Here is a 14,000-nt window from a genome sequence, read left to right as displayed (position 1 = left end):
TATGTCTGGTTCTAGATACATGTTTTAAAAAGTTGGTTCAGTTTTTAGCTTTTATGACCAGGGAGCATCACACTGCAGTCACTGATCTTGGCTAACGTTTCCTTTACAGTTTAAGTGCTGTGGAGTGGTGTACTTCACTGATTGGCTGGAAATGACAGAGATGGACTGGCCTCCTGACTCCTGTTGTGTTAGAGAGTTCCCGGGATGCTCCAAGCAGGCACATCACGAGGACCTTAGTGATCTTTATCAAGAGGTAGGGAGGAAAAAATAGTGCTACACTTAAATATTTCAGAAGGGTATGTACTTACATGTTCCTATGACTTCCAAACTCATACCATGTAAGTCTGAAAAATGTTTGGCGTTCTTGCTGAGTTCCTTGGAATTTTACCTTCTTTTCTGGCAAGGATCTCCCACCATAGGGAGAGATGTCTTCCCAAAGCTTGTCTCTCTTCCCTCTCCCCTGCCCTCAAACATTCACACCATTCCTACTTCTGTATATTTTGGAAACTCCTCCTACTTTGGAGGTGTGCATTCCAAATGTATGAGTATATATTGACAAATGGACTCCGAAAGACAGATCTGTTGGTATGCTTCTCATGAAAGGCTGTGGTAAGCAGAAAGATTCTGTTGGTGGGTGGAAATGGAGGGGGAGATTTTATATAGTGGGCCATATTCATTCCTGGTGTAACTCAATTGAAGCTACAAGGGTGGTATCATCATCTTAAAGAGTAAGAATTTGACTTCCTCTTTTTGGTTACTGAGGTAATAGAAAAGTCTTACAGAATCAGTGGATTTGTGGCCTGCCTTCAGTTGAAGCTTTCAAAATATCTGTTCACCTCGAAATGAGATAAGGCATTAGCAATGCAGTTAGCACCTTGCGCATGTGTAAGCCCTGAAATAGCTATTTTATATTGAATAATATAGTCACATGAGTCTCCCAGTTTTGGCAAGCTGATTACTGAACTTCCAAATGGCTATGGACATAGAAGACCACACACTAATTCATAAATTCCGTTTCTCCAACTCACCAGGCTGGAGAGAGATTTCAGGATTGTGAAGGTTCTCAGATACTATGGTGATGATGACCACATAAGTACCTAGACAGGAAGATGCCTCTGTCAAGTCCTTTGAAAATCCAAGAGCTCTGTTGATGCCTCAGCCAGCAGGGATCATGCACACAGACAAATAACACAGTCACTCCAATGTGAACATAAATGGAGACTTTATGCCAAAGCAGTCATTTTCTATGGTCTACACTATTGTTGCTGAGTTGTATATAATATTTTTTTAAAAGGATAAAAAATGGATAATGAGAGGGAATACATTTGAACCTGAAGAGATTGATAGCATCACTTGAACAAACACATCAGTGGTTGCAAGATCAAAATATGTTAAAATTAAGAAAATACTTTCATTACTGATGCTCTTATCTCTTCTCATGCAGACTTGCTCTTGAGCCTGCCTCATCAAAGTATGCTGTTTTTGCAGGCATCATCACTTACGCTGGCAGAAAGCTGAAAATCATTAGTTGTGCTCTCAATAGTACTATGATTGATGTCTCCAAAATGGAGGCATCGGGAACATCGTATATTTAAATGTGAAAAAAGGCTTTGAGAGGAGAACAAATGTACATTTGCCTCCATGTGTATGTTAGGTATGTGAAATAAGTTTGAGTTTGTGGCAGTCAGGAATAGCATTTGATCCTATTTCAAAACTTAGATCACTTGAATTTCTTAGAATTGACAGTATCTTGGAATGGTTGTAGTTTCTATTTGAACATAACAATCATATTCTGTCTGAAAAACAACCAAATATTAAAAGCATGTACAAGTTTTATTTTGTTGATAACTTAGGTTTTTTATTTTGTTTTTAAACAATGAAAAATACTAAGAGTCAGAGTAACTTTTAACTTTATACTTAAGACATAAAATTATAGCAATAACTTTGTAATTTACTATTCAGGATTTCTTGGTGATGTTGCATTCTTTTGGCACTTTACTTTTGTTAGCTCACTTTGGACATTTGGAGAGTTTGAGCAAAGATTATGCATATTAAAATAATATTATAAATATTGCATGAAACAGACCTGCCTTTGCATTTTTATAAGGTTTAATCAAGGCTAATGTTAATAATAATATGAAGCAAGACTAGTCCTCTTTCAAGAGTTCTTTTACAATTTCTGTGAGTGGAAGGGGGGAGGGGTGTACCCTGTAAAGTGAATATATTTATTGGCCAGGACATTGAAGTTAAAGCACATTTAAATCTGAATAAATGAGTAGTTAAATGTGTTCTCCTTTGGAAGAAGTGTGAAATCAGATTTTTTCCACTTTGAGGATGATGAAGAAACATTTGCCAAGCACTTTTTAAAATCATGGTTTTTAAAAACTCCATTACTTACAACAGACTTTTTAGAAATTTAAAGGTGCAATTTTTGCTATTTGGCAAACACTATCTCTGCTGCCAATGATCTTCCCCCAATGTGCATCTTGTGCTTCAGTGAGACAGAAGCTGTATGGTCTCTGTTTTGGCTACTTCCTTCTCTTTAGCATCATCGTCATCATCAATAATATTAATACTCTTCTGAGACTAGGATTGATAGTTAACTTAGGTTTCTGTTGTTGACTATAGCAGAGCAGGGTACAAAGCATTGTCTGGCCTACATAAAGTTTTGCCTGTTTTTGTTTGTTGTTTAATTTAGTGACATTGCTGAACTGAAAATATCTAGCATAAAATTCTCCATTCCTCTCAAGCTACACTCAGTTCAGAAATGGGAATGGTGTAGGATGTTCAAGTGTAACTGGTGTAAATTAGAGCAGCTTCAGGAAGCTCATGTCACTGAGAAAAGACTGCATTAGCAAGGAGGAGCTTTCTCCACTCACTGGGGAAAATGGTCTCCTGTGTGCTTTTCCTTCTGATACCAAAGGTTTTGAACAAAACTCATTAGCCAAAAGTTATATTGATTCTAAGAGCGCCATCCTAGCCCAGACAGGTATAGTACTCTGCTTTCATGCTGATCCCACTGGGCTGAAAATCTGGCTTCAGATCATTATTCAGAATCAGGGCACATCACCCCATCCCAGTCTATTACAGCTTGGCTCCTGGCAAGACTGAGTCTTTAATTATGGTGTGTCTGAGTAGATAGCTGTCTCTTGTCCTTCAGACATCTCAAAAGCCATCTACCAGAAGGATCTTCTTTTCTGAGTGGAAAAGGTTTAACATGTGGTGGAATCAGATCTGCCTTGTACAAAAACTGTTTGAGTACCACCACCTTGTTTTATTTGACTAGGTTTATTTAATTGCAGTATGTTTTGGGTTCATTTGGAGCTTGACACTTTTAATGCAACCCTGATGAAATCTTCTTTTGAGCCACTCAGTTCCAGGGAACTGAGTTCCTAAGACATGGAAGGTCATTTTCCTGGAGACAGTTCAGTTCATGAATTCCTAGGAGGAAGGCCAGAAGGAAACATAATAATCATTTAGTCCAACCACCTCCTTAGCACAAGGCAAAGAATGTCATTCGACATTACGCACAGTAACTGATGGTTGAACTAAGTGTATCTTTCAGAAAGACACCCAGTCTTGATTTATAGAATCAATACATCACTATTATGTAGAGAGTTTCAACTGTGGATCTCACGTCATTTTAGAAAGGAAAGCTATGTATCATTATCTCCATTTTACTGACTGGGAAAATGCAGCACAGAAAGATGAAGTGTCTTGCCAAGGTCACATAGCAGGGCAGTGACAGAAACAGGATACAAACCAGGTCTCCTGACTCTTAGCCCATTGTCCTGTACACTGGAATACGTTGCCTCATAAAATGAGAGTGCTTGAGGCCCTAGTGCCTGATCCACCTTATTATACCCAATTAAGAAGAATCAGGCGGTGCTAAGGATTCATCAAAGACTCCTCTCTGATGTGGGGTCAGAAGTCAACATCAATGGCTTATTGTTCCGCCAACATTCTTTCCACTCCCATGTCCTCATTTCGATGAGTCCTTTCTCCCTGTGCTTGATGTCCACAGTCTTTTTGGTTTCACTTGGAGCAGACTAACATCCTTAGATAGGGCAACTAATTTTCCATTGCAATGATCTTTGTGATCTGAACCTTACAGGATATGCCAAGGCAAGACTGCCTGGCTTGTGGCTGTCTCCATCACAGACATCTGAAAGGCCGCTACATGGTTCTCCCTTCACCCCCATTCCCAAAACATTATTGGATTAATTCATCTTCCAGGAAGGAATCCTATTTTGGAGTCTTTGCTGCAGAATTGGTTCCAAGTTAAGGCAGGCCATGCTTCTTCTCTTTCACCACAAAAAATATTTTTGCTTCATGTTAAGTGGCACCATATTTTCAGTTGGCAAAAACATTTTCCCCATGAGTTTGATTCTCTAGTTTTGGGTTCATTCAGCAGGCTTGTACTTTAACACCGGATGCTGCATTTTTAGAGGTAACTTAATAGTCTTTTTTTATGCTGAAAAAAGTCTGTGTTTGGATTGATGGTCGGCATTGACATAGCTGCTGCTCAATGCAGCTGTGCTATAATTTTCTTTTGAGAAATGTCTTGAGCGTCTTATTCTTGAAGAGTCAGAATCCTGCACAGATGGCATTGTTAATGAAAGGAAGATGAGTTACCTGTAACGCTGCTGCACAGAAGATATGGTCTTGCCGGAATCTTGCTTCCCCACCCATTGCTTTGCAGATTTTGGAAGTAACCTTTTTCTGAGTTATTTTTCCTCTCTCACTTTTTTTTTGCCTTCTGAGCTATTATTTTTTGCATATGTTGATCTTTGTGAATTGGTTTTCTTTTTGGGAGCTTCACTTCCTGTACAATTGAAAGAATAGACTAGAACATTTGAAGATCAGCGGTCATCAGAGGGTGATGTAAGAGCACAGTAGTGGGCTTGGTGTGCTCGTTACCTGCCTTCACTAGGTTAAAAAAATATAATCTTGAGAGGTAGGAGAGTTCAGCTGTTCTAACGGTAAGAAGCTAAGGCCCAGGCATAAGAATCCTGAAAGATGTTATCTTCAGAGAAGCAAAATTACAGGTAAATATCCTTCCCTTTTATAACTGATGGACTCTGATTACATATAGGAAGCAGATCTGTTAGCTAAGTTGATGTCATTTGTACATAGTCACTTTCAGTGTAGAACTAAACTTTTTGAATCTGATTTTCATTTACACTATGGCCACTTTTCAACACTGAGTGTTAAAGTGGGTGTAAAAGTATTTTATGCCTACTTTAGCGCCCCTTTACACATGGCCATAGTATAAATGAGAATAAGGCCCTAAATTTATAGCTTTGCAAGCTTGAGAAAGTAATACTATACTGAATGATCTTTACAAATTGTAATAGTTGGTATTGTGTTGTCACTAATGTAAGAGCTGTTCTTCTTGACATAGATTTTTACTTCAGCCTAGGAGAGTATATTTATATGTCCTTTAATTGCAACTTAAAAACTCTGAGTATATCAAATATGCATAAATAAAATGTATAAATTGGGGATAATGGGAATGGCTGGATAGGTCTAGTTTTGGAAACTGATTTGAATGTGAACCAGAGCAGAAATGTAAGAGCATCATTAAGTGGAAGGAGGCAGCCTGGAGAGATCTGGTATAAATTTGCCTTAGTTACATGTCTGTACTGCAGGAGCTGTACGGATTAATGCTATTGCTCTCTGATGCTGATGTTTCCTCTAGACAGCAGATGAACTGAATTTGAGTACTGTGTGTAAGCATTTTTTAACTGTGACCAGCATGCACTTAGTTCCTCATAAGTTATCAGAAAATATTAAATCAGCTAGTTTCTTCACAGTTAAAAACAAATTTGGAGCAGCATAATTGAAACAATATATTTTGCTTAGGAAAACGTGCCCAAATGACTTTCTTGTTCTGTATCAGTTTGAATTAAAGGTCTTTTGCTGCAAAGATTTTTGTTTTAAAATTTCTTAGAAGCCTAAATTTGCTTTTTGTTCTGCTCTGAGTCTCACCTCTGTTAAAGCATTGACCGAATGAAACTGTTGAAAGTCTGTGTTGTATTACTGTGGTTAATACTGGAAAGATGTCAAAGTCCTTTAATGTATTCTGACATAATGTTTTCAGAATACATGGAATAGTTTATTCATTACAGATCCGAAGTGAGGGACCTGTTGACGTCGGTGTGAGTTTGCATGTGAAGCACTTGTAGAATCAGGCTGTTAGTCAAGTAAACTGGCATCTATGACGGTGGCATTTGAAATAAATTTTGGTTTCTGGAAGCTTTTAACATGACAGGAATACTAACGTGGTCATGCTCAGTGTTAAAAGCCTGTTATTTTGGACAGTTACTTATTTGTCATAAGACTATGTGGAATAGATTAGTAGGGTCACAATCACAGAAACAACATTTTGAAAATAACATGACCAACCCGATGGCTTATCAAAGTGTCCTGTTGGTACTAGTGACTGTGTGCTTCCATCACACTGTCCTGTGAAGACCTGTGTCTCTGTGAATTTCCCCTCACTTGTCCTGTGCAGAAGACCCACCTTTAAATCTCTGTAGAGTTCAGGGGTGGAATAGAGTTGGGTTGGACTGAAGGAGCTGAAGTGCTGCTCTCTACAGCACTTTCCCTTGGGATTGATTTTAATGTAGAAATCTGGGCAGGGATGAAATATAGTTTGCAGTTGTATTACCTCCTATTGGTTCCCTGTGTACAGTTATTACTGAGCCGCTTCAGAAAGGCCCTGCCTGTGGCTCTTCCTGGACACATCCTGCTAGGGTAAAATGGCCATCCCTGCAGGACAGCTCCCTTTCCCACAGATCCATGAGATGCTTGGCCAGGACGGGGGACTGGATGCCTGGGCTTAAAAATCTGTGTGATCAACTCTCCCCAAAACTCCTCTTTCTCAAGAGAGACTGGTTCAAGGAAGATTCTGCAAGGCTACTTACTTATTTTTTCTGCAGAGAGAAGACAGTTAGCCTTGGATATTTTGATTTGGGTGTTTTCCTGTAAAATTGTCTGCATCAGCAGTTATCAGACTGTGGTCCAAGGAGCACTTGGTGATGGTCTGCAGAGAGCTCAGTGGTCATGTGATCTGGACTCTGCCTTGATTTTACATTTTAAAAACAAGTGAAATGCAATAATTTCTTAATAGTACTTTTCCATGTCAGGAATGGCTGTAGCTGCATGCTGGGATATTATGTCATCATGAATGGGAGGAGAGGAGCTACATGCAGAGATCACCTTAATAAGATGCTAAGGGCTTGTCTTCAGTGTAGCTAAATCGGCATTGCTGCAATCGATGCTGCGGCATCGATTTAGTGGGTCTGGTGAAGATGCGATAAGTCAATGGAAGAGCACTCGCCTGTCGATATAGTGCGGTGTAGAGACACTGCTGTAAGTTAATTTAAGCTATGTCAACTTCTGTTACATAACTTACGTAACTTAACTAGCGTAACTTAGATTGACTTACTTAGTCACTGTAGACAAGGCCTTCGATTGCGGTTCTTTTTGACAGGGAGCATCTTTTGTTCTGTGTTTGAACAGCAACTTCCACAATGGGCTCCTCGTCATGACTGGGGCTATTAGGTGCTATGGTAATAGATATAATAAATAAGAAGGTGATGTGCCCTTCAGTATAAAATGTTGAAATAATTCTGGTTGACAGAACAGCACTGAGGCATTCAGACCAGTTTGCTGAGGAAGAAGAGTGATTTTGGGGGAGGGATGAGCACCAGTGCTTTGTGTGTCGGGAGGCTACTTTGCTATGGACTGGTAAACTTCATCAGTGCAATTTTTCACAATATTGCTCTCGTTGCTGTTTTTTAGTTACAGTAACTGACAGTTTGCGTTAAACATTCTATGACCCAAGAACAAAATGTTTTCAAATAGACTGAATATGTTACTATATGGTAAGTAGCAGTAAGATGCTCAGCCCAGTATAAGATATAGGAATAAAAACAGTCCATGACTTCACAATTTAAAAATCACAAAGATGCTTTTATGTACAGATGAGCACAAAGTCTGGTTAGTTTTAGAGTATAGCCCTGGTGAGTTGCCATAAGTATAAAACATACATGGGCGGGTTTTTTGCAATGAACAGAGGCTGTTAGTTGAAGAACGAAGAGCTGGAATAGTAAAAATATACTTTGTGAGTAAGGAAAACTACTTGTATCTAATACTTTGGAGAAACTGATCATGAATCCTTCTGTAAAGGTTACCTCCCTTTAGTGTTTCCACAGTCGGAAAGACCATTTGGCTTTGTACTGTGACTGGAAAGCATTAATGTAACTAATTTTATCCACTGTCTAGGCTCTTTCTACAGAAGTCAGGAGCTCAGAATAAGAATATGATACATAATGTATGTAGCTAAAAAACTTGAAGAGTCTGGGGAACGCCATGATGAGGTTATACAGTTTGGCAAATCTTTGTTTAGGATATTGGTTTAATTTTGATTCATGGTATTATAAAAATATGTTCTGTTTGGAAAAATCAAAAGGGAGTTAAAACGTTGATCTCATTATTAAAAGCTTAATAGCAACAGCTTTAAAAAAAGCTTTATAGCAATGGACTTAAAAAGTCTAAAGTCTGTCGTTTAGAAAAAAGAGGAGTAAGAAAAGATTTGATGGAGCTGTCTTAAATATTGGAAAAAATAATTGAGTTTTTTTCAAAATAAGCAAGGTTGATCAGATCACAGATCAGATGAGCAGAGGTCATGCGTGGAGAGAAATATGGAACAAACAGATCTCTGGGAGGTTATGTGAATTAAATCTATGAAAGGATTTTGAGACAAGATTGTGGAAAGGGAAAACAAGCAAGCAAAGCAATATTACAAAGCGTGGTTTGAAGAATAGAAATGCGACTCTTGATGGGTCAAAAGGACAATAGTAGATACTATCTATGTGTAAAAATAAGCATTTGGAACTCTGAGGCAGATCCAAATAATGTTGACTGTCTTTTTTATCTTTTTGTTCTATAGGGTTGTGGTAAAAAAATGTACACTTTCTTGAGAGGAACGAAACAATTGCAAGTTCTGCGATTTCTAGGAATCTCTATCGGAGTTACACAGATTCTGGCTATGATCCTCACTATTACTTTGCTGTGGGCTCTATATTATGACAGAAGGGATCCTGGGACAGATCAAATGATGTCCTTGAAGAATGACACCTCACAACACCTGTCATGTCATTCAGTCGAGCTGCTGAAACCCAGCCTGACAAGGATCTTTGAACATACCTCTATGGCAAACAGCTTTAACACACACTTCGAAATGGAGGAATTGTAGGAGATACAAATGAATGTGTGAAGTCACAAAGTTATGGGGCTTTTGTTTTGATTTTGTTTTTCCCCTGTTCTGTCTCCTGCATTTTTAAGTATACCTTTCTGTTTCAGAAAATGGCTAATGAACAGACATGGAGATAGCTCCATGGAAGGACAGTTGATCAAAGATCTGTCTCTCAGCTTCTTCGAGCTATGAAACCATTGTTTTGCATATAAAGCACCATTTACTGGATGCAGCAATATTTAGCTCATCCACAAGATGTACAGCATAATAAGACACTGATATCTACACAAGTAGATAGACACTACTAATGACACTTTAAAAAAAAAAGAAAGCATCATAGAAAGTAGAAAGATAACGGTCTTCCATAGAAATGTCTATATTTGAGAGGCAAACAAAATGGACTTTTGAACACGTCTACTAAACCATTGGGAAAATGTTCAGGGATATATGTGAATATAAATATATGGGGTTTTTTGTGTGTGTGTATATATAGTAGAGCTACAATTCAAGTAAATGGGTTTAAAAATGGCAACATCTGTAAAAAGAGTAAAATTTTCTTTTCTTTTTTCTTTTTTTTAACAGCACCTTTATTTTAGCTGTTTCATTTAAAGATCGTCTAAAAACCTCTATTTTTATCCTAAGATGATTGTTTAATTTTTAAATTAAAATACGTTAAACAGAGGTTTTAAAAACCATGAATATGATCAGTATACTTTATTATTCTAAATGTGACCTAATATGTAGAAAATGTTTTTCAAAACAGTATGTTCTTTGGACTGGATAAATTTAGTAAAAATAAAACATATTTTCTTTCCAAACTAGGGATCAGTATGAGAGTAGCAAATCTTTATAGATAGACCCCTCTTTCTCCTCCTCCTCCTTTCTGCCCTCCAGATAAAAATGAAAGACTATAAGGAAATCAATGATCTACTGGTTTATTGTTCTGGATGCAATTGCAATAAATGTAATGTAAGAGTAAAGAAGGAGAAATTTCACTCTAGCCTTTTCTTCATTGAAAGTTCGCTGTTGACTCAAATTGCCAAATGGCAACAGAGTTAAAATCTATTTATTGAGGTGGGAAAAGTGCATTTTACTGTATTTTTATGTAAATGTTTATTTCAAAGGATTATTTTTTACAGTCAGACAAGTTCTTGAAAAATGTGTTTATTCCAGTAACAGTGCTTTGTGACAAATGGGGTTTTTACACAGTATTGAAATTTTAAAGTTTTTTCCACTTGTTTTGGAACTGTGTAGGAAGAAAAAAAAAGAGGTGCTCTATGGCAGCCAATAAAATCACTACTGCCCAGAATTTTGTGATGGCTTCTTTCTTTTTAAAGTTAAAGAGAGTGGGTGCTTTTTTCCTAGTAATTTAACTTTAAAAAGCTCTATGTTAAATGTCCTTACTGCTGTCAGTTTGTCAGTATTGTGTGTTTAATGTTAAACACACAAATGTTAAACGTAGATATTAGCTGTGAATTTCATTGTTTTTTGACCTTTTCATAAAAGTTTCAAGTGAATGGGAAGCTAGGGAGCCAGTTCAGAGTTTAACCTTTTGTCACTGATCTGTGTGTGTGCTTAATTCCTCTGCAGGCATCACTCTCTGTGGTGAAGCTCCTGCTATGGGCTGTCCCAAGCCAAATTACATTGTAGCTTTTGGACTCTACCTTCTGAGTGATCATGTTTATATTGGGAGATAATGCTGGAGGGAAATAAGTAGGTTTTGGAACGTCACTGTGATGCAAGGAAGTTATTGAGCCCACTCCCCCTAGTCCCACGTCAGTCAAGGTTTCTTCGGTAGCACTTTGCCATTACTAAGGGCCATGGATGACTGAGATAAAAGGGGGATGACTGAGATCAAAGTTGTCCAAGAAATGCTGCTCTCTTAAGAGCAGTTTTCCCTTTTCCTCAGTTTTGTATTCTCTATTGCATTTCCTGTAACGCTTTTTTTTTTAATTTAGAACCTGATCCTGCAAACACTTTCTACCAGGCTTAGTCCCACTGAAGTTAATGCTTCTCTCCTTTCCAGGTGTGTTATGAGGATTTATTTTATTAATATCTGAGGCACTCAGATGGACACCTTAGGGAAGTCTATAAGTAGAATAAATACATGCTTTTGAATAGGTGGGAAATCCACATAAAGAACACTCTTTAGTTCAGAGTGTCTCTCTAACTCTCCAAGTGATCTCATATACACGTTGAACAGGGGCTGGTGTAAGAAAGGCTCCCAGCGGCACCCCACACAAGTGGATCTGCAGGGCTGAAGAACTACTGCCAGAAAATTCCCTCTGGGTTGTTTCTGACAGAAAAGAATGAAGCCATCAAAGCGTGGTGCCTTATATTCTTGATATGGCTCTTGCGTGATTGTGATTGTATCTAAAGGTACCTCTACATTGCCACAGCTGGCCCAGGCCAGCTGATTTGGGTTCCCAGGGCTCAGGCTGCTGTGCTAAAAATTGCAATGTAGACATTTGGGCTCAGGCTGGAGGCTGGGGTCTGAAATGCCATTATGGGGTTGGGTCTGAGAGTCTGGGCTCCAGCTCCAGCCCGAACATCTATATTGCTTTTTTTTTTTTTTTAACCCTGCAGCTTGAGCCCTGTGAACCCAAGTCAATTGACCAAAGCTCTGAGGCTTGGTGCTGTGGGTTTTTTATTGCAGTGTATATGTACCCTAAGGCAGCTGGTAGAGCTAATATTGGTATGGACACCTCATCTTAATTCATTGTGGGTAGATCATTGCCAATAGAATGAGAGGGGTCTCTGTTCCATAACCAGATTTGACCCTGATCAGTAAGGATTCTGTTCGTCAGTTGGCTGTGTCAGTTTGTCTGTTGTTCTGTTTGTCGGCTTTGGCATCTGTAGAAAAAGTCATATGTGAAGTCTGTATCATAATGCAAACACATACATGGGTCAGATTAAGGTTGATCAGGCAACCATAATTCTGGGCAGTTCCTAACTTCTGACTTCTTGACTCTGCAGCCTTAATAATGTTTAATAATGTTATAATAATAAATACATATGGTGGAGGAGAGGCCTGTTTTCAGGGGAAAGGTTCAGAGGAGTTTGCTGGGTGATAGCTGCTCTCTCCTCTTTTTCAGTGAGGGTCACAGTCTTGGGAGTCCTTTTGGATCACCAGCTTCTACATCCCGAAGCAGCATCAGCGATATCTTTCTTCTCAGGTGTGCACTTTACTAAAATTATCCATGCGCATATAGTCTGCAAATTGTGCAGTGGCAGGTGGGCTACCCTCAGCAGCTCCTCAGAAGCATCAGTTAGTGCACATCATGGTCATCTGCTACAGGATCTTTCCGTGTGTAGGACATTACACCTGTGCTTTATAGACTTCACTGATTCCTTATCCTAATTACAGGGGAAGGGTGTTGATCTATATCAAAACCCTACATCAATTAAATCCATGCTAATGGAGGGACCACCTCTTTCCCTGTACACCATTGCCAATGGAGATGAGTATTCAGTCCCTATATTGGGATTTGCTGATATTTGAAAGTGGCTGTGATGGAAACTCCCCAGTGGTGGGAGTAGAAGTGATTTAAGGAAGTGTGGAGGGGCATCTGGCCATCTATGCCTTCCCCGGCCATCTGGCCATCTATGCCATCTGGCCATCTATGCCCTCCCCAGTTTCCTCATCCGGGAACTCACTCAGAGACACCGGGCCCTTCCCATGGCATTACACAGCCATGCAGCCACTACTGGCCCCAGCATCAGGCTTCTAAGAATGAAGCTTTAACATCACAGCCCTCCTGGAAACCAAACAGTGGCGAGGAGGTGCACGCTCTTAAGTGAATCCTCATGTCTGAGCCAGCATTTTAACTTTTCTACCTTCAGTTTTTGGACTCTTGGCAAATATTGACTGGTAATATTCTTCCTCCCACACTCAGCCAACCCTTCCTTCTTCGGTGTGCCAACCCCTCGTCTTTCCTGCATTCTGTTGTCCACGTCTCCCCAATGCAGCACTACTCCCCAAAGTTCCACAGCCCCTACCTATGCAAGCCACACACACAAACACCTCTGTGGGAAGTCAGTGGGACTACTCACATGTGACAGTAAGTCGTGCATAAATGTCTGAAAGGTGCAGTGATGACCTTAAGTTGTGGAGATGCGTCAAGTGGGACACTGAAGAAACCACATGGGTAAATTTACACAGGGTAGGATCAGGCCCTGTATTTGTACAGCATGTAGCATAATGGGAACCTAATCTCAATTGTAGTATCTGGGTTCTACTGGAACATAAATAGTGGTAAAGGCAGGGTATTTTCATGAGACTGCCCTTGACGCTGAAATTTACTTTCCCCAGGGTTCTGCCAAAGCTTTAATTTCTTGGCCATAAGTATTGGCCAAGGTTTATGTATTTTAGTCTTTTTGCTGGAGGGAGAATACTTATAAACTCTGCCTGCAGTAAACATAGCTAACTCATTTTGTAAAGTGCCACATACATTTGAGGTAATAAGCAGTAACAACAACAGAGGCCTTTTGTCACTATACAATTAAATGTCTTATACAGATGAGAATCCTGGTATCACTTTTGATGTTTTGACCATTGGAATATTATAACATGTGTGAAGCACTGTTGGTGAAATGAGATATTTAATATAGCATTGCAAATCTTGCTTCTGATTGAGTGAGTTTCTTTAGATGGTTTGGAATGTCTTAATACTTCACACCCATCTGTTCACTTTGGACACAATTCCCATATCTTCCTTAGATATCAGTGCCTAGA

General features: G+C 39.1%; 1 protein-coding gene across 1 annotated transcript in view; it reads left to right on the top strand.

The window, feature by feature from the left end:
• The window catches only part of TSPAN12 (tetraspanin 12), a 59,344-nt gene extending 48,770 nt beyond the window's left edge, over window positions 1-10,574 (top strand). Inside the window, exons 6-7 of the mRNA XM_048836177.2 lie at window positions 110-253; window positions 8,960-10,574. Of these exons, the coding sequence (XP_048692134.1) occupies window positions 110-253; window positions 8,960-9,265 (450 nt within the window). The 3' untranslated portion in view covers window positions 9,266-10,574. The remainder of the gene's footprint in view (window positions 1-109; window positions 254-8,959) is intronic.
• Window positions 10,575-14,000: the final 3,426 nt, after the last annotated feature.

This window comes from Caretta caretta, chromosome 1 (assembly GCF_965140235.1).
Source record: "Caretta caretta isolate rCarCar2 chromosome 1, rCarCar1.hap1, whole genome shotgun sequence".
In the NCBI taxonomy this organism is placed as follows: Eukaryota; Metazoa; Chordata; order Testudines; family Cheloniidae; genus Caretta; species Caretta caretta.
Note: the sequence above shows the minus strand (reverse complement) of the source record. Positions and strands in the feature narration are given on the sequence as shown.